The sequence below is a fragment of the Pipistrellus hanaki genome (genome assembly GCF_964339955.1).
Source record: "Pipistrellus hanaki genome assembly, chromosome: 1".
NCBI lineage: Eukaryota > Metazoa > Chordata > Mammalia > Chiroptera > Vespertilionidae > Pipistrellus > Pipistrellus hanaki.
In genome coordinates this window covers 1612039-1632591 of record NC_140503.1, presented here as the reverse complement: position 1 = coordinate 1632591, position 20553 = coordinate 1612039, and the positions used below count along the sequence as shown (strand labels likewise).

Sequence of the window (20553 nt, the reverse complement as noted above, 5' to 3'; positions counted from 1 at the left end):
CACCTCGTAGATGATCCTCTGCACCAGGTCGAACTCTCCCTCCAGCGACGCGTCCAGGAGCAGCGCCAGGGGGTTGAAGCGGACACGCAGCCCGCGGCCCGTGCGCTCGGAGTTGGGCTTCTTCAGGTTGGTCCGTTTGCTCTGTGGAGAGGAAGCAGGCTTGGATTTAAAGGGGACCCCCCACGAGCCAGGGGGTGACACCCAGCTTCACTGCTCCTTCCTCCCAGTGGTGAGGGCCTCCCAGCCGCTCTGCTCCCTCAGCACCATCTTCTCGGGCCTCCCAGCTGAGCCTCCAGTACCCCTGGGCCGACTCCCTATGGGAGGGACCCCTCTGCCATGCCCCCGCACCCAGCACAGTGCTGGGCCCTCCCCAGCACGGGGCCCTGCGGAGGCCGGCACCCACCGTAGAGGCTGCGAGCAGGGGTGCGACGGGGGTGTGTGACGGGGACACTTGCTCGTCCCCGGGAGAGGGGGCCTCGGCCCCGGGGCTCGGGACCTGCTCCGGGGACAGGGCCGTGGCCACGTTGTTGTTGTCGTCCTCGGCGGGCGCCCCGGCCAGGGGGGTCTGGAGACGGAGGAGCCCCTCGGGCTCAGGGGAAGGGAGCTCGTTGTCGTTGGCGTCGGAGGCGGGGGCAGGCTCGGCGGGCAGCGGCGCCGTGGGCTGCGGGCTGGCCTCCCCCAGGTTCCCGTTGGCGTTGGTGTTCCCATTGTCCACGTCGGCCAGGGTGCCCGTGAGGTCCTGCGAGGGGCCGGGCTGGTAGAAGGGGGCGCCCTCCATGCCGCCGGCCAGGGTGTTGAAGCGCTGGTAGAGCAGCTTCTGGATGTTGGGCCCGCCGGGGCCCTCGGGCTCCGTGATGGAGCTGCGCTTCTTGAGTGGCCGCGGCGCGTTGGCCAGCTTCCTGCGCAGCGCCTCCAGGTCCGCGTCGCTCTGGTAGCGCAGCGGCGAGTGCACGATGGGCGTGAGCTTGGTGGGGCTGAGCGGCCGCGGCAGGCTCTCCATGGCGCCCGTGGCCTCCCCGGGCGGGGCCGGGCTGTCCTGCTCGGCCTCCTTCTCGGTGCTTTCTGCGGGGGGCGCGGGCTGCGAGGTGCTGGCGGCCGGCGGCCCGTGAAGGAACGGCAGCGGTGACGGGGACGTGGAGCCCGACGGCAGGACGGGCTTGCCGTACACTGCGGAGACAGGACAGGGACCCTCAGCCCCTCTGGTCACACCGAGTCAGGCCGGCTGTTGAACCCTCATTTTTAAATACATTTGTTATTTTTTTGATCCTCACCAGAAAACATGTTTCTTATTGATTTTAGAGAGAAAGGAAAGGAGATGGAGAGAAAATGGTCGATGTAAGAGAAACACTGACTGACTGTGTCCTACATGCCCCCTGACCGGGGTCTGAACCTACAACCCGGGTACACACCCCGACCCGGAATCAAACCCACACCCTCAGTGCCTGAGCCGCACCGGCCACGGCGGTGAGCCGCAATCTAAACCCCGTGTGTGCCGACACTTTGGCCACGTGGAGAATCTAACTTCCGTGTTTGCCTCTGGGGCTCCGGGATGGGGCTTTCCCAAACGAACATTTAAATGGCCGCGGACCGGGCTCCCCACCACGGAGCTGCGCCTCGGACTGGGAGCGGCAGGAAGGACCCTGGGCCTGACGGGAAGGTCGCCTGGAGCTCTAGGAAGGGTCTCGGCCGCTCCAAGCCCCTGGTCAGTGCAGTCTCTCCTCAGAGGTCGCTGGGCACGGGGAAAGGCACCCAGGAAGCTTGCGCTCACGCCCAAGAATGCCTAAGGAAGCCCAGCCCAGACTCGATGGCAGGACCCTGCCATGCAGGTCAGACAGAACCCACTGACCATGGGAGGTGAGGCGCCAAGCCCCATTCTCCAACCTGTTCCCCCCAACACCTCGCCCCAGGGCCACGTCCCCTCGCCCAATCTGCTGTTCTCCCCTGCGGCTCTGGGGGGACACACCCCAAGCAACAGACACCCCTCACCCCTGCTGATGCCCCAGGGCCGGGCTTGGCAACGGCAGGAGGTGGAGATGAGCTGGGCAGAGCCCACACCGGCTCCCGGGAGAGCTGCTCAGGGTACGGGACACAGGAGAGGGAGGACACTGCGCAATCGCTCCCAGGAGTGGGTGCTCGACAGGAAGTCAGCTGTGACCACCCACCTCACGCGAACCAAAGGTGTGTGAGAGGTAAGGCTGGTTTACCCCGAAGTAGCCAGCACGTGAGGCTACGGGTTGGCGTGTTCCTAGGGGAAAGCCCCGCCCCCTGGCCCAGGAGGACACACCCACATACCTGCTTTGACGGACTTATTGGAGGCGCCATGCGCTGCGGGCTGGTAGTTCTTGGGGGGCGTGGCTTGCTGGAGGTACACGGAGTATATGGAACTTGAATTCACCGTCTGGGGTCCTTTCCTGGGGGACTGTGGCCTGGACCCTTTATCTGCCAGGAAGGGCCTGATGGCCACAGTCAGTGGGAGCTCGGGCTTGCCGTCTCCAGCGGGAAATGCGGGCGGCCCTGCGGGTGGGTACGTGGGGCTCGGCGGCACAGAAATCCGCTGCTGGATCTGCTGGGAGGAGCCTGGCGGGTGGGTGCTGCCCACGGAGGGCAGAGGGCCGGGCTTCTGCCGAGTGGCCAGGCCTGTGCTGGGCCTGGGCAAACTGCCCTCCTTCCTCCTCTCCAGGGAGTCTGTGGGCCCTGGGCCCGCGGGCGCAGGACTCGGGTGTGCGCCGCAGCTCGGCGGCAGCTGCTTGCCGCCACCAGGGATGGGGGGTGGCATTTTACCCCTCTCGATGCCCTAAATTTAAACGTGAAGAAAACACAGTCACCTCTGGGAGGTTAAGCAGATTCCCACCCACAGTCACAGGAGAAGACCAGGGGGGACTTGCAATCCCTCACGTCGGCTGTGGCTGGCACAGGGCCCGGGGATTGGGCACGGCGGGTGGTCACCTGCCTGTGACAGGACCGCCCTGACTAAAGCCTGATGTGGCCCCCTGCCCGGTGCGTAGGGCCGCAGACTCCTTCAGGCGGGGTGTCGTCTGGACACAGTGAGAATAATTTGCCTCATGACACCCTGTACCCTCGCAGATGAGGGCCGAACGTGACAGGGTCCGGAGCTCATTGTGTCCCAGGGATGCTGACAAGAGGCCTACCAGCTTCTCCGGGGCTCCCAGCGCGGACAAGGGCGCGGGCTGGCTGGAGACGGGGCCCTGCCTGAGCGGCCCCTCCACGCTCGGGTCCTTCCAGTCCGCACTGGCCATCTGTGCTGCCTTCACCGCGGAGCTCATGTTTTGTTTCAGCGTTGGCCAGTTTCCGTCATTGGCTTGAAGAGAACACAGAGTTTAAGTCAGGCTTGTCTTTGGATGGATGAGTCAGCACAGAGCAGCCCCATCAGAGGAGAACATCGTTCTGATGGAGGGCCCCGCCAGGGCTGACCCTCCCCGTACACCAGCTCACAAGGGCACGGCAGGACTAGGGCAGCCTCTGCAGACTGGGTCCTGCCAGCGCTGCGTGGCTCAGCGTGCAGGCTCCAGCCATGACCCCGTCAGGGGACAGAGGTCTGCAGACATTCTCAGCCCTCATTTAAGCACAGCTCACACCCGTACATCAACACTAACGAACAAAGTGAGCACGATCCTTACTGTTCAAACACTCCTTACAGACCATCCACACCCAACAACCACCAAGAACTCTCCTTTGACTCCATAACAGGTTTGATCTGCACTGCTCAGTGTTAAAAGAAAAACTCAACTCCGACCTGCTAGAAATCTCTGCCATCTAAAACAGGGCGGGGGCCTTTCCTCTGCCGAAGGCACCTGGGTATTTATAACATCCTTCGTGCCCACATAACACTATCAGCTTAAAAAGGAGCTGCTCCGGCCGAAACCGGTTTGGCTCAGTGGTAGAGCGTTGGTCTGCGGACTGAAAGGTCCCAGGTTCGATTCCGGTCAGGGGCATGTACATTGGTTGCGGGCACATCCCCGGTAGGGGGTGTGCAAGAGGCAGCTGGTCAGTGGTTTCTCTCATCGACATTTCTAGCTCTCTATCTCTCTCCCTTCCTCTCTGTAAAAAATCAATAAAAATATATTAAAAAAAAAACAAAAACAAAAACAAAAAAAAACGAGCTGCTCCGTTTGGTTCACATTGAATTAACTCACCCTGATGCCGGGGCAGGGCCAGGCCAAACCGTTTGTGGGCGGTGCACAGCCCGCGGGCCGGACGTTCCCCACCCTGCTCTACCGTGAGGCCTGACACGGAGCCGGTGCGGGCCACCGACTGGAGAGCCAGGCTGCGCCCCACAGCAGCGGTGAGGCCAGTCAGCCCGCATTTTCAGAAAAGCACCGAGAAGCCGCGTTCTCAGTGTCTTCCAGTCAGGAAGGGCACCGCTCCCTCCCTCGGTGGGCCAGGCTCTAGCCCACCAGCTCGTGTCTCCCAGCAGGTACGGCTGACACGCCGGCACCCAGCCTCAGCCACAGGGATGGGAGGAGATCCCGGGATGGTCTGGGTCCTCGTCCCTCCAGCCGGCGCAGCGGGCGGACACGAGGAGGAGTGGAGGGAACTCACTCTTCTGGATGGCTGGCTAGCACGTGCTCTGGGCATGAGCAGAGGCCCTGGTGCGTGCAGGACGGGCAGAGCCTCTGAGCCGGGCTGGGCCCTGACCCGGCAGCACATGGTTTGCTCCAGAGCAAGCCGAGCCAGCCCTGCACCCACGGCGTCAGAGCTGTTACCGCCCTGCTAACATCACCCAGCTCCAGGCAGCAGGTTCCACTCGGCTCAGTCTAGCTGCAGGGCCCTGCTGAGCAGTCCAAGGCCAAAGGTCACCTCGCTCCGTGTGGCCGTTGGCCTGTTCCAGGCCGGGGTGCTTTTCCTTCTTCCCAGGGGAGGCCAGGCGCACCCCTGGGGAGGCCCCCGGTGAAAGCCGGGCCGACAGGAAAGAGTCCAGAGCAGACTCTCGGGCCGAGTTCCATGTCCTGCACCCTCCCTCACGGTCACCAGGAATGTGGCCAACCAACAGCGGCTTCTGCAGGCCCACGGCAACCAGAGGCTCCATGGAAACCGGGCACCGAAAAGTGAGGGAGGGATGAAGAAAGAAATTTCCTTTCTTGAGGATGAGGCAGGAGGTACAGGAGGAAGATCACTTGTTCTTATTATCAAGGGAAATCATCTCCCAGTGTGAAGGGGGACCTCGTACTGAAGATAAAGCTAACGCCTCACCTGACCTCAGGAACTCATCTGCATTTGGTAAAAGAACACAGAAACACCGCGTGTGTGGCCTCACTCAGCCCTCCCCGAGCAGGTCCCCGTGCGGGGCGCCCCCTGGCCCTGGCTGGAGGGAGGGGCAGACTATGTCCACATGTGCATCTCTCTCCAATCTCGATGGGACGCCAGCCTTTCTCAGTTTGGAAAACAGCATGAGGGACAGAGCGCCCCCGGCCTGCCCGCCGTCATACGGTTTGTCAGGGGTCTGCAGCTGGTCGTGCGGAGCCGCAGTCAGGCCCGACGTCCAGGTCGGACACTGTCCACGAGCGGGTCACTCTGGCTCTACCATGGCCGTCCCAGGGCCACGGAACCAGAGCAGCCACAGCACGGTTAGCGTCCCCACCAAGAGGTTTCTTCCCCAGATCCCAGCTGGGCAGGTTCTCCCCGTGAGGGTGACGCAGGGGGCCCGGGCGGCCACCGCACAGCACAGCAGTGAGGAACACGCGGGCCCTCTGAGGACGCTGCTCCAAGGCTCCTCCTCCCCCCGGGCCCCCAGAAGGGGGCCGCCCACTCACCAGGTTTGGGCCTTCCGTGGGCAGCTCCTGCAGCGACAGTGAGAGACTGGGGCTTCACAGGGTCCCCCGGGGCTGAGCAGCTGCCAGCGCTGGGGACCTGGATGTACGGCCCCACGGCAGCCACCCTGCCAGGCGTGCTCAGGGGTGACTGTGGCGATGACGCGCCATTCACTCGGCTCAGCTGCACCGGGAAGAAAGGAGAGTCAGCCCCTCCCGGGGAGGCTCACTCACCAGCCTGCACTGAGGCAGCCCCACTGCCTGAGGGAGAGCGTCCAGGAAGGAGGTGGCAGGGAGGGCCTTGACCCCCGAGCCTGGGAGTGGCCCTCCCCGGTGACCTCAGAGCTGGGCGCTGTGACGCACCAGGACTGCTCCCAGGCACCTCCCCCCGGATGCGCCCCCTCCCCAGGAGCAGTGGTCAGAGCCTGGGCTCCGAGCCGAGCTGGCTTCCCATCCTGCTCTGCCACATACTTCCTGTGCTGCCTTGGGCAAGTGACGCAACCTCTCTGAATCTCTGTGCCCATCTGTAAAGTCAGGGTGGGGTTGTTGTAAGGTCTGAGTGACAGGCCCGGAACCAGGCGAGGCTCTGACCGGTTCCCTGAGGACACCAAGCCACAGCCAATAACACTGGTCACACTATGCTGCCCAACAACAGTCTGTAACTGGAGGGATGTAACTACAGAACTCCTGCCTTCTTAGGGGTCCCCAGATCCCCAAGAGAGGTGTAACCTCCCTCAGCTGTGTGCAGCTCTGCATGCGTGAGCATGCCACTTGGGGAGCGGGTCCATGGCTCTGCTGCTGAGAGGTGCGTGGGACCTGTGGGAGGGGCACATCTCCGGAAGTACTGGGCAGAAAGCACCAAGTAACACGCACGGAGCTATCTGTGCAGCTAATTCTGTGTCCCCGTGGCTAGATGTTTGGACAAGCACATCCGGATAGAGGCTGCCCTGCGGGTCTTTCTAGATGAGATTAGCATGGAAATGACAGACTGTGAGCACAGCAGAGGCCCTTGGAGTGGGGGTGGGCCACATCCTATCCGGTGCTGGCCTCTGACAGAAAGCTTCATCCTCCGGGGGAGAGGGAATCTGCCTTCGGACTCAAGCTGCAACATCAATAATTCATTTTCTGGGTCTTCAGGCTGTAGCCTCCACAACTGTGTGATCCAACTCCCTAAAACCAATCAATTCCCTAAAATCAACCTACCCATCTCTCCCTATACTGCTCCCCCTGCCCCCCCTCTACAGGTTCGGTTTCTCTGGGGAGCCCGACCAGCATTCGGACTGGAGGTGCTATGGAAGCGGCCTGGAGAGCGTGCGCCTCTCACGACCTGTGCCGCTCACCGGCATCAAGAGAAGACCATTCCCCGTGCTCAGTTAGACGCAGCGCTGACACTAGCTCTGGTTAAAGGAGTGCAGGCTGTAAACCAGAGTCGTCCCCGAGAGCACGGGCTACGGCAGCCACAGAACCACCAGATCCGTCTTCCTCTAGCATCTCCCTAACCCATCCACCGGGCAAAGCCTCAGAAGCCCCCGCCTCCCTGCCTGAGAGCCACCTCAGAGGGTGAAAGCACTGATTGCTGAGCGTGAACCGGGGACTCTGGGAGCCTCGTCCAGCTGGCTGGCTGCCTGTCCAGTCTCCACTCCTGAGGGCAGAGCGCCAGTCAGCTCTGGCCCAGGCATCGCGTCCCTCAAACCTGAGCACCACGAGCGGAGGAGGGGGAAGGGCCACATCCACACAGCGGTCCGCCGAACCTCGCACGCGCTCACAGCCAGGCACGTGCGCACGGACGCACCGAGAGCAAGAACAAGGCTTGGGACCCCTGCCGACAATAGGGCCAAGCCAAGCGGCTACCGGCCTGCGACGTGGAGTGCTGCACAGAAGTTACGGAAGGCGTGAGGGGACGCCCCGGGAAGATACCCAGGCTGCAGGTTTAAAACAGGCCGGGCTCAGAGCAGTGTGAGTGACAGTGTTCCTACAATTCCACTTCCGTTAGAAATCCAATACTTTCTGTCTGCATTAAGCAAAAGACTGGAACATTAACAACTATCATCCCTTGAGAATGAGAACAGAGTGGAAGGGACTTCCACATTTTCCTTTTCCTATTTTTGTACTGTTTTAGCTTTCATTTATCACCTTTGAAATTAAAAAAATACCAAATCAGCCGAAACCGGTTTGGCTCAGCGATAGAGCGTCGGTCTGCGGACTGAAAGGTCCCAGGTTCGATTCCAGTCAAGGGCATGTACGTTGGTTGTGGGCACATCCCCAGTAGGGGGTGTGCAAGAGGCAGCTGGTCGATGTTTCTCTCTCATCGATGTTTCTAGCTCTCTATCTCTCTCCCTTCCTCTCTGTAAAAAATCAATAAAAAACACATTAAAAAAACCCCACCAAATCAATATTTTGAAAGCGCTAACCACTCATACAGAACTCTGCCCAGGAGCTTACAAAGTCCTTCCTCTGAGCCTCCTTTCATGCCGACTCCTGGGGCAGCTGGGACAAATCAGTTTCCTGCAAGGACACAGGCCACACAAGGTCACAGAACTTGCCCCTGTGGCACAGCTGAATGGTGGCTGGGACCCAGCCCCCCGCTGTGACTCGAGCCCGAGCTCCCCAGTGGAGGAGGGACAGCCCACAGCGGGCGGGGGGTGGGCACAGCCTGTGGCTCTGACGGGGGCTGACTCCAGGCACGGGAAGCAGGTGCCTCCTGGGAAAGAGGACTTCCTTCTAGATTTCACGGTTTGTGGCCAATCTATGCTGCATCATCTGGGCAGATGGAGACAAGGCCCCGAGAGGGAAGCTGTGCCCCTCTGGCGGAACCCCGTGTCTGACACACTTGCTTTCCCACGTGCCTGGATTTTCTTCCCGTACAGACGCTCACGCAGCTCGCCGATGCGCTTGTCCATCATGGCCACCTCCATGTTGCGCTTATTCAAGAGGTCCTTCTGCTGCTGCAGCTTTGAATTCTGTTCCTGGTTAAGCTGGTTACGAATCTGCAACACAGAAAAGACAACGTGTGTGACTGTATCAGGCACTCGGTCACACTGCCCTCGCAGGGAGACGGAGAGGGTGAGGCGGCGGCGGCGGAGTCCTGATGGCACTCACACGTGCTCCCGCTGCTGCGCACCGAGTGCTCCCGGGCGCGGCCGCTGAAGCCAGCGGACTCCTGTGAACCAGAGGAGGGCAGCCAAACGGAATGCCTGGCACCGTGACGACTGTGGGGCCGGACCTCCGTCCTTGGGGATGGCATTCAGTGACGAGTGCCCTGACCACTCCGCTAGGGAACGAAGCAGAGGTGTCCTCTCCACCCCCATGAGCCCCGTAATGAGGCACCTCTCTGCAGAGGCAGCGGGAATTCACAGAGCGTGGCCCCCACTGCCCGGCGAGGTTCTCATTTCAGTGGGCTGTAACCAGCACTGCAGAGAACTGACAGAGACCAGAAAACAGCTGTGCACACAGAATGTAAGTCCTGTCGTGCTCAGCTCCAGATGCACACGTGTACTAGCACACACTGTATGCATGTACTGGACAGAGAGCATGCTATTTTTAAAAAAATTTAAATTCTTTATTGTTCCAAGTATTATATATGTCTCCTTTTCCCCCATTGGCCTCTCCTGGCCTCTAGCACATGCCCTTGCCTGCTGCCTCTGCAGAGAGGTGCCTCGTTAAGTGGCTTGTGGGGGGTGGAGAGGACACCTCTGCTTAGTTCCCCCTAGCAAATGCCCTTGCCCGCTGCCCCGTCTGTGTCCATTGTTATGGGAACATGCTTCTTAACATAGATTGCTATAAAATTGTAAACAGCCCTGCCGGTGTTCTCAGTGGTCAGAGCACCGGCCTGCAGACTGAAAGGCTGTGGATTCTAACCCCGTTAAGGGCGTATACCTGGGTTGCAGGCTCAATCCCCGGCCCTGGTTGAGGCATGTGCAGGAGGCAACCAATCAATGTGTCTCTCTCACATAGATGTTTCTCTCCCTCGCCCTCTCTCTTTCTTTCTCTCTCTACCCTCCCTTCCTCCATTTCCTTCTTTCTGAAAAGCAATGGAAAAAACATCCTCTGGTAAGGATTAATAACAAAATGTTGAAAGTGATAACATTTTGTATTTTATTTGTATGCATTTATGTTAGAGAACTTAACAGCAACAAATGTGATATTTAACTTACTCTAATTAAATATCCTCAGTTCATAAAATGATATAATACTTTTTCTACCGGGTGCTAATAGAATTGCAAAACTTGCTTCTGGCTTGAACAGCACCTGCTGATGACAACGTCTGAGAAATGGAAAGCTTGTGGTTCCTGTGGACCCAGTGTCTGTGTTCTCCCGGGATTCCCATCCGGAAGCCCTCAGCCTCAGGGGTCTTCGGAGGTGGGGCCTTTGGGCGGGGTCTGGCTTAGCAGCGGTGGTGAGAATGGGGCTTGTAAGTGTCCTTATAAGAGGAGGACAAGTCGGGAGCCGCGAGGACAGCGGAAGGTGGCCGCCTACAAGCAGACCCTCCACCAACTTGTCTGCCAGCACCTGATCTTGGAGTTCTGCCTCTGGAACTGTGAGTGAGACTCAGGGTCTAGGAAACCTCCTCGTCCACAGTATTTGTTACAGCAGCTCATGCTGACTGAGTCAAGGACTGAACAGCAGGTATCTAAGTATCTCATCAAAACAGTTTACACAGACACCGTAAGGATCACCTAAAGCTGAATTCTTTACTAGTTCACTGCACTGCCAGTTCAATTCTGCACTGGAGCTCCGCACTGAAAACGTGTACCGGTAAACCACACGTGACACTGCAACCTGTACATGTGAAGTGTCCAGAGTAGGTGGAGCTACAGGCAGGGAGAGGAGGTTCCTGACTGCTTAGGGCTGGGGGGTGACCTCCAGAGGGATGGCTAAGGGGGTGGGGCTTCTGAGGGATGGCTGATGAGGTGGGGCTTCTGAGGGATGGCTGAGGGGGTGGCCTTCTGATGAAGATGTTCTATACTTGACTGTGGTGGTAGCTGCAGAACTCTGTGAAGATACTACAAACCACTAAATTGTACTGTTTGTGGATAAAAGCCCCTTTGTACTGAATACGTTTCATGCCTCTGTCAAGCTAGCATCCGTCCTCGTGTCCCCAGCAGCTGAGGTCTCTGCCCACAGGAGAAAGGCTGGAGACTGGACGCGTCACTACGCCCATCCCGGACCGTTACCTGCAGCTCTTGGTACAGCCTCTTTAGCTCCACGGCGGCCGGGCCGGGCAGCTTGCCGGTGTACGGCTGCAGCCCGTTCAGCTTGCCCTTCTTGAGGTCTTCCAGCTGCTGGCTGAGCTGGTCGACGCGCAGAATGGCCGTCTGCACCTCCTGCTTCTTCTCCTGGAACATGGCGCTGAACCTCTCTATCTCGGCGGCTGTGATTCCCGCCAAGAAAGAAAAGGTCACTCAGCTGGGACTTCCTCTCCTGGGGGGTGTCATTTTGTTTGGTGCGTCTCCTTCCTGACTATACGCTTAACTCAACTCCAGCATCACTGAGGCCAGACCCTGGAGAGAAGACTGTGACACCCACAACCCACGACACACTCCAGGGACACGTGTGACTGCTCGCACGGCAAACAATATTTGCACTCATTAGTGAATATTCTGATCAGGGCAGTCAGCCCCACCACGAGCTTGGTCAAGCCGCCTGGGAATCTCAGCACCAGCAGAGCCAGCTCTATGAGGCAGGCCCTCCCATCTGCTCTGTCATCATGGCACACAGAGCAGGCCCTCACTGGATTAATAGGATCAGGACACATTCGACAAAACCAGGAAGTGCGCATTGGAATGGTCTATGGTAATACACAGTGAGACTTCAGCTGCTTAACTGTGACAGGTCCCGGAGGAGTTGGGTCAGTGCTGCACGGCTGGGCAGGGAGACCCCAGACCACTCAGCACCGCCCACCCACTCTCTCCCTGCCCACCCGCTCTCTCCCCTGGCTAAGCAAGGCCCTCTCCACCCCGGCTCCACCCGGCTCTGACTCTGTGTGACTGAGAGGGCCTGCTGAGCGCGGGCGGGCGCAGGAGACGACATACACAGATTGCCGTTCATAATCTTGCTGTAGTCGACCTGCCCCCTCATGGCCCGGATCTTCTTCAGCTTGTTTTCCTGCGCTTCTACTCGTTCTTTCAGTTTCTGAAGCTTTTCGTTTTCAGAAATAGACTGCTGCTGATGGCGCTCCTGCTGCTTCAGGAAATGTAACCGCTGCTCCTAACAAGAGAAAAACAGCTCACTCTGAGACGGGTGCACGCTTCCTTTTATACAGAGAAAACTGGAGTGGATTGCACAGTATCACCTATCCCAACACGAAGACATGTTCCAGGCCCGGCCTGTGTGCTCAGTGGTTGGAGCGTTGGCCGTGTGACGAAGGGTCTGATTCCAGTTGGGAGCTGTATTTGGGTTTTGGGTTTGATCCCGGGCCTCAGCGGGAGGAGGTCAGTGGATCTCTCCCTCCCTCTCTCCCACACCTCCTTTCCACTCTCTCTAAAAGGTCAAATATCCTCGGGTGAGGATTAACAACAACAAAAAAACCTCACATGAACACGCCCAAGAAGCCACACGCACATAAGACGGCACAACACTGGTTACTGCGCGGCGGGAGGGGGAGTCGGGATTCACCAGTGGGCTTCGCTTGGCACCATGTGACCACCCAGCGTGCACGTGCTCCCACAGGAAAGTGCTCCCCCAGGAAGCCTCGAGCAGGGAAGGCAGCCGGGGCTGCTCAGGCCCCACCCGGCTGCCTCACCATCCTGTCTGGGAGCCCACAGCTTCCTGCGGTCAGACAGGCCTCACTGCAATGGGCTCCAAGGCCCGTCTCACCTACAGGAAGCGGGGCGGCCAGCAGGGGGCTGTCTGCTGAAAAGGGTGAGGGATCAACAATCAGTGAGGAGCTAAACCTCTGATTTGCTGACGGACATCCCACAGCTCAGGAAGTGTCGTTTTCTTTAGGATTCGCTTCTTCAAAACTCATGGAACATTTTATAGTTAAAACAGAAACAGGGCCATCCTAAAGTAAAAACATACGCAGTTCAGTAGTTTCCCCCATCAATGTGGACACACCTTAGGGATAAGTCAGCATTAATCTTCAAGCCCCATATGACGTACAGACTTCCCTGTGTGGTTATGCAGGCATCACACATGACACATGTGAAGTCAGCGTGAACTTGTGGTTCACACCCTGAAAATACCTAAGTATTTCCTCAACAATAATATTCTTGGATCAACATTTGGAAAAAAAAAATAAAAAGTAGAATTAGAAAATATTATAATTATATAATACTATGTACACTTCATCTTAGAAATCTTAAGATGTAATACTTCCTGATTTATTTAACTTCTCATTGTTTTTTGTTCTTATAAGTCCATAAACTTCGTAAGACAACTTTTAAGAACAAGTACACCTTAACCTATTATTTACATAAGTACAAGGTCATTCAATAAATGAAACAAGTTGGATTGGACATATGGTTATTAAGCAAATCTACAGGTGAACAACACAAACTGACGAACAGGGACAGATCCAGAGACAGAGAAGCATCGATCAGACCGTCAAACCTCAGAGGGAAGGCAGGAGAGAGTGGGGGTAAGGGGAAGAGATTGACCAAAGGACTTGTATGCATGCATATAAGCCTAACCAATGGACACAGACAACAGGGGGTGAGGGCATGAATGGGGGGGGGGTGAGGGGGCTAATGGGGAGATGAGGACATGCATGTAATAACTTAATCAATAAAGAAATAAAGAAAATCTACAGGTTCAGTTATATGTGGACTCTAAGAAACAACAAATGAACAAACAATACATGAACAAAAACAGACTCACAGACACAGAGATCAGACTGCCGATGCCACGACCTAAGAGGGGCTGGGGCTGAGGGAAAGTGAAGGGACTGAGACGTGAACTGTTTTAAAGAACGGCCACAGGGTAAGAAAGCCCAGGGAACACCATTCTAATAACTGCGGTGCCAAGGGGGTCTTCAACCTCTCGGGGACACTTCAGAGGTTTTATAAAAGTCCAACCACTACGCTGTACACATGAAACTCATGTAATATTTCACATCCTCTGTAATTTGAAAATAATAAAAATAAAGAAATAAAAAGGGCCTCTCTGGCAGAGAGCAGGAGGAGCAGGCAGCGAGGGCTATGGCTCTCATCAGCTCAGGCACCTAGCCCATCGCAGGGCGAGCCGTTCCCAGAGGGCACGGCTGACAGGTCTGGTTTTTCACCTTTTTTTTTTTTAAAAAAATAAATATAATAAATCTTTATTGTTCAGATTATTACAGGTGTTCCTCTTTTTCCCCCCCGTAGCTTCCCTCCACCTGATTCCCCATGGTTTTTCACTTTTAAGATCCATCACTAAACCATCATTTGGAAAAACTTGAAGTCCTACTGTTCCAGAGTCCCAACCGCAAACGTAGAGCCCGTCATGCCGCCACCATAGGAGACCGAACGGTGCCTGAGCGTGGCCTCCCCCAGGGAGACCCTGGTGACAAGGGTCCTTGTCTCAGGCCGGGACCAGCCGGCGGTCAGGGCCGCAGGCTTCCTCAGCAACACCCAGGCCGACTGCACCGGCTGAGGGCACACCCAGCGGGAAAAGGGGATGACAATGGAAAACACCCTCTCTTCCCGAATATTATCCCACAGGGCAAGGTCGGTCATTTCCAGTGTGTCTGTGTGTGCAGGTCAAGGGCCAAGTGCTCCTGTCCTGGCCCCTGCCCCCTTGTGGCAGCCACGGCATGTGTTTATTGCAGGGAGGAGATGGCAGAGAGAAACACGGTGCTGAGACTTCCGTGGCCTGGTCCTCCCAACGAAAGTTACCTGTCAGCGTACGAACCCCAACCTACAGGACCAGTTTGGAGAACAAGCTTTTGCACGTTTCCCCACCTCGGCTTCTATAAGCTCACCTTGGCGACCAACATCTGCTGCTGGTTTTCGATTTGCTGCTGCTGCCTGGCTGCCATGTCTTGGAGCTCTGAGAGGGTCAGCTCCACGCGTGGGTGCCCCACCTGCAGAGGAGAGAGCATGGGCTGGAGCGTGTCTGCAAGCCCCACTTCCCGGGTATCGGGAGCACAGGGGTGCAGACAGGCTTCCTAGGGTCAGGAGAGCACAAATGACCTGTTTTCTCATAGAACGCTCCTAATGTTGAGTGCTTCATAAATAGAGCACTGGCCTCGAGAAACAAAGATCTAAGCGGGCTACGGTAAGGACCAACCCATTAGAGACAGAATAACCTCTGGGAAATGAACACCAGAAGGGAATACGGAGAGGAGGTAGCTGACGGAGTCTGAAAGCATACGCCCATTCTCCGCTGAAGATAATGATAGACCACGCATGTTTACAGCGCTTGCCTTGTGCTCCGCACTGAGCCACGTGCGGGTCATCTACAACTGCTTAAGCCTCACCATCACTACCAGGTAGGGCCTAGCACATCTCCATCCCACGGGTGAGAGAGCAGGCAACCAGGCCAGGCGAAGCCCACACCTCTGTTCTCTGTCCGGCCCTCCACCCAGCACCTCCCCACTCAGACACTGCGTGCGTGCGAGCCTGCTGCGCTCCATCTGTGGTGAGAAGGGAAAGGGATATGCCCAGGGCCTGGAGCTGACCATCGGTGCGGACTCTAGCCAGGCCTGCGTCCCCCCAGCCCAGGCGTGTGCACTGTCCCGCCTCAGACCTCCACTTTCTACTTCTGAGCCCACTGTGCTCTTACCTGCCGCCCTTTTGTATTTTTAAAAATTTATCTTTATTGTTGAAAGTATTACAGATGCCCCCCTCCCCCCCTTCCCCCTTCCCCCTGTCCCCCGCAATCCCCACTCCCCAGGCCTTCACCGCTCTATTGTCTGTGTCCATGGGTTATGCATATATGCATGTAAGTTCTCTGGTTAATCTCTGCCCCTGAAATACATCAGTCTGTTGCATGATTCCTTGGCTCTGGTTTTACTTTGTTCATTAGATTCCACATATGAGTGAGATCATGTGATCCTTGTCTTTCCCTCCTGTATCCTTTTAAAAAATATATATATATATTTTATTGATTTCAGAGAAGAAGGAAGAGGGAGAGAGAGATAGAAACATCAACAATAAGAGAAAATCATCTATTGGCTGCCTCCCGCCCCACTGGGGACCGAGCCCACAACCCAGGCATGTGCCCTTGGCCAGAATTGAACCTGGGACCCTTTAGTCCACAAGCAATGCTCTATTCATTGAGCCAAACTAGTCAGGGCCTATATTCTTTTTTAAAAAAAATATTTTTATTGATTTCAGAGAGGAAGGGAGGAGAAAGAGATAGAAACATCAATGATGAGAGAGAATCACTGATTGGCTGCCTCCTGTATGCCCACATTCTCTACTGGGGATCGAGCCCGAAACCCAGGCAGTGCCCTGAGCGGAACCTCCGGGTTCATGGGTCAATGCTCAACCACTGAGCCGCACCGGTGGGGCCCCTTGTACTTTTAACAGAGGCCCCGCCTGCTCCTCTGACTCCAGTCTCCCCCAAGCCTTAGTGTTCAAGCACGTTCCTGCCTCCTGGAGAGTGGAATGAGGATTTGTTCCACAGTCATAACTGGGGCCCCTGTCCTGTTCAGCTAAGATCCTGGGCAAGCAATAGGGGCCAAAACCAGATACTGCAAACAGCCATGAATCATCAAAATCTGTCTTGATACTAATAAATGGTTGCTAATTTCCACCTACTGAGATGTTCCAATTACAACGAAAGGTAATTTTTTAAAACCTTCGGAACTTTTACTCCTTAAAAACTATGTCCACTCAACAAGTCACCAACCATCTCTTTGGTCTCCTTTCCCCACCAGTGGCTTAGCATAACAATGCCAGGAGCCGGGAGAGAATGAGCTGCTCAGGATTCTGCTGCTCACGGCTGTGAACACGCCAGAGCTCTGCATGTGCTGCGTCGTTTGCATGTTTCTAACCACAAAACTGAAAGGTTCTATGTTGTCATAAAGTAGTGCAGGTATTACATGTTATGTATGTAATACAATTTTATTGGAAGTGGATCTGACATACAGGAAACTGTATAAATCACAGTGCACAGCTCAACGGGTCATTTTAAAATGACACATCTGTGTAATTTGTGTTGTAAGCAGGTTATAAAAACACAAGCCACCATAAACGAGTAAGTCAACAAACCGGCAACATTTTACATCTTAATACACATTCCCTTAGCTGTTCATTGTGAACATTTAGCAAAAAGCAGCACCCTTGCAGAGTCTAAGGAAACAAAATCCTTAATGCAAATCCGATCCTTCTGTGAGGGCCTATCACCATGCATTCTCCTCATGAAAACTAACCCTCTATGGGCAACTTTATTTTTATTTATTTATTTATTTTTAATATATTTTATTGATTCTTCACAGAGTGGAAGGGAGAGAGATAGAGAGCTAGAAACGTCGATGAGAGAGAAACATCGACCAGCTGCCTCTTGCACAACCCCTACTGGGGATGTGCCCGCAACCAATGTACATGCCCCCGACCGGAATCGAACCTGGGACCCTTCAGTCCGCAGACCGACGCTCCACCACTGAGCCAAACCGGCTTCGGCTCTATGGGCAACTTTAAATTCCCAACACAAACCAAGTTTATGCCAACAAACCTACGACCTAATCCGTGCTTATTTCTTCTCATTGCGTCTAGTAGGAAGAAGTCCGATCCTGTTCCCGGTACACAATGGGAGTTACCTGGTGAGTGTGGGTCCGGTCACAGAGCAGACAAGCCACTCCCAGGACCAGCAAACTAGCAGAAAAATTCTCCGAGCGACAGCGCAGGTTTCCACGCACACTGGCCCTCTGCCAGCCCCGATGTCCTTCTCACAGGCGCAGGGTCCCCCTCAACCCAACCCCTGGTCCGTGGGGTTGTTGCTTTCAGGACGGCCCAGCCCGTCGGCTCTGGAATTCCACTGAAGGGGCCCTTCGATGTACTCTTGGTGTCTGACTTCTGAGAGATGCGCCCACATTGCCCCACATTCCAGCCAGCCTCCTGCCTGCAGCCGGGCGGGCGATCGCACCAGGAAGAGGAGCAGGCAGCTGTGCGGGAGGGCACAGACTCAGCCAGACTGTTAGCCAAGGTGAAGGTCATTTCACTCCCACGAGCACCATGACAGTCCTCGCTTCTCCACATCCTGCCAACACTTGTTCAAAGTTTAATTTCCTCTTTTTAAATAAATTCCACATAAATGGTATTTTGGTAAGTAATGAAAAAAAGCATAAAATGTCCACAATCAAGCTATCAACCCCAAATGTACTGTGACTCGATTTTCAATAAAAAAGCTAAGCCAAAAAGCTCTGCCAAAAGTTCGATATGATCAGGAGGCTTGTTTTCCAGGTTCATGTCTCATTTGTACTAATTATGTATATGAGTCATAAAGCTAACAAAATAGTGTTTAAAAAACAGGTGATAAGAACTAGATTTTAAAAGATATTAAGAAACAACTCACTTGATAATTATAGTTGAAAACTTTAGATCACAAGCCAGTTGATGACATGGCTTTAATAAAATGTATTTTTGTCTCCCCAGGTAATGTTTTAAATATAATTTGAAACTGGTGTTACAGCATCCAGTTATTAGAAACATGTAATAAAGTCCCTCAAAACAATCCACTGTGGACAATTATGCAATACGCACGCGCCTCCCGGCCTGAGCACTAGGGATGTGTGCTTGCAGATGGCTAGTCTCTCCCAGCACCAGCGAGAGGCCAGTTCTACATCCACCTACTGTGCTCCTGGAACCCCAGCCAACACGCATCAAGTGTGTTTTCTTACTGGGAAACACACTCCTCACCTTGCCCAGGCTCTGGGTCGGTTAAAGACCCTCCACTACCACGGCTCTTCCAGACAACGGCTTTGTGGTTGTTTAAGGACTCATCCAAAAACGCACTGTCTAAGGCTCTGTAAGAAGTGATTATCCTGACATTACAGTCTCAGGTCAGAACACAGTCACCAATTCAGGCAGCCTACTGCTCCTCGTCAGACGTGCTCCGGCACCGCCCGATGTGCACGCCATGCCTGGACGAGTGCGGTGGTGTGTGAGCACCCGGCCTGGGGACGGGGAGGAGGGCATCTTCTGCTTCTTACCAGCTCTCTTCCCTGTTTATCTGAGAGGTTTTCTATTTGTGAAAGCGATCTGTGAATCAGCAGCCCACCGAGCCGCGCTGAGCAGGCCAGGCCCGCGCATGAGTGCTCTATGGCAGAGTAACAGGTCGCGCCTAACCCCAGCTGCTTAAACGTGCGTCTGGCTCTCCGTTTCTGTGGGAGAGATTCAGGAGCGGCTCGGTTGGACAGTGTCGGCTTGAGGTTTCTCGTGGGGTTGGTGAGCCCAGCGTCGGCGGGCTGTGGTCATCTGAAGCAGTGTGGGAGGAGAACCTCACTCCCGGGTGGCTCACCCACAGGGCGCCTCTCCGCAGGGCGCGGGGACTGGTTTCCCCAGAGCCAGCAATCCCAGAGCGCACCAGGGAGCTCCCTCCCCTGTGAACTGGCCTCAGAGCTGCAGGGGTCACTCTCTCCCCTCTATCTGGTGGGAGGCCAGTCACTAGGTCTGGGCGGAGGGGACGGGCTCCATTTTCTGCAGAGGCATGTCAAAGAACGGCAGACGTCCTTAGAAACCAGTGTCTATCCCCTGTGACGTCTCATACAGACTCTGCCTCCACCATTTACCTTTCTATCATTCACGCCTTACAGGCATTCGGTTGTTATTCCCAACAGCACGGTCATAATCCGAAGAAGAGATGCTTATGAATGTCTATCTATGGGCTTATGCGTAAGAGAGCTAGATTACAGTGCAACCCAAAGAGGTTTCAGCTACAAATGCAACTGCCCCCTCAATGCCTCGCGTACGTTCCTTGGTAGCCAGTTAACGGAAGAGGCTAGTGGGTTCTGTCGGCAATGAAACACCAACTGGGTAATGGGTCACTTCAGATGTCAGCTCTTTTCCTGATACACTGTAGAGTTTAATACTCAACCAAACAAGTCGTCTTTGGTTATAATAGACAAATGGTTACTGTCCTATTATTCGGGGGAATGCGTTACCTACGTTGTCAGTGCCGATGAGGTGATGTGCTGTAGGTCAGCAGCTTGCTTGTCCCACTCGTTTCCTTTGTGCTTGGCTTCCAGGAAGAGCACACCTGACCGGCGGAGCCGAGCCAGCCTGGTCTCTAAGGGGGGAGGGGGAGATATGTCTGGCCTGCAGGCCAAATAAGGCCCACGAAATCCTTTGGTCAGGTCCTGCCAAGGCACCAGGTGAGTTAATTAAGTTAGTATCTGACCACAAACAGCAGCTAAGTTCTAAGTAGGTCATTCTGCACGCCCGGAGTGACGTTATATACATCCAGTGGCCCTGGGCAGGAAAAGGTTGCCCACCCTGCAAGGACTCTAGATCCAGTTCTTGGGGCCAAGTTCACATTCTGTGTGGACGCTCTGCCTGCGTGCAGGGCTTCAGCCTCCGCATGTGCAAAGCCAGACTCCTCCCTTTCCTTCCAACCTGGCCTCCTCCCTAAATTTCCTACTTCTGCTCCTGGAGGGCGCCAGCGTCACCTCTGACTGGAGCCTGCCTTGCCCCAGTACAACCAGCACAGCTCGGGCCCAGGGCTCGCCTCTCCATTCCAGCGCCAGCACTTCCTTTGCTTCCCTCAGTCTACAGTGCCCTTCCCCCTCTCTGAACTCTACCAATCCTGTCCATCCGGTCACAATGCCACCTGCTTCCTGCTGGCTTTCCTGATCTTTTAAGGAATCTCTCTCCAATTGTTCTAACACTCAGGATCTGACATCACTTCCAGAGGTGGGAGAGAA

The 20553-nt window shown here is 55.4% G+C and overlaps 1 protein-coding gene across 2 annotated transcripts in view; it reads right to left on the bottom strand.

The window, feature by feature from the left end:
- PPP1R13B (protein phosphatase 1 regulatory subunit 13B) overlaps positions 1-20553 on the bottom strand; it is a 69705-nt gene that overhangs the window by 2286 nt on the left and 46866 nt on the right. For both annotated transcript variants that reach the window (XM_084896040.1, XM_084896041.1), the window contains 9 exons: positions 14668-14769; positions 11801-11975; positions 10943-11139; positions 8615-8755; positions 5772-5952; positions 3150-3319; positions 2293-2794; positions 404-1167; positions 4-141 (listed from right to left, as the gene is read on the bottom strand). In XM_084896040.1, coding sequence (XP_084752166.1) covers positions 4-141; positions 404-1167; positions 2293-2794; positions 3150-3319; positions 5772-5952; positions 8615-8755; positions 10943-11139; positions 11801-11975; positions 14668-14769 — 2370 coding nt within the window. The remainder of the gene's footprint in view (positions 1-3; positions 142-403; positions 1168-2292; positions 2795-3149; positions 3320-5771; positions 5953-8614; positions 8756-10942; positions 11140-11800; positions 11976-14667; positions 14770-20553) is intronic.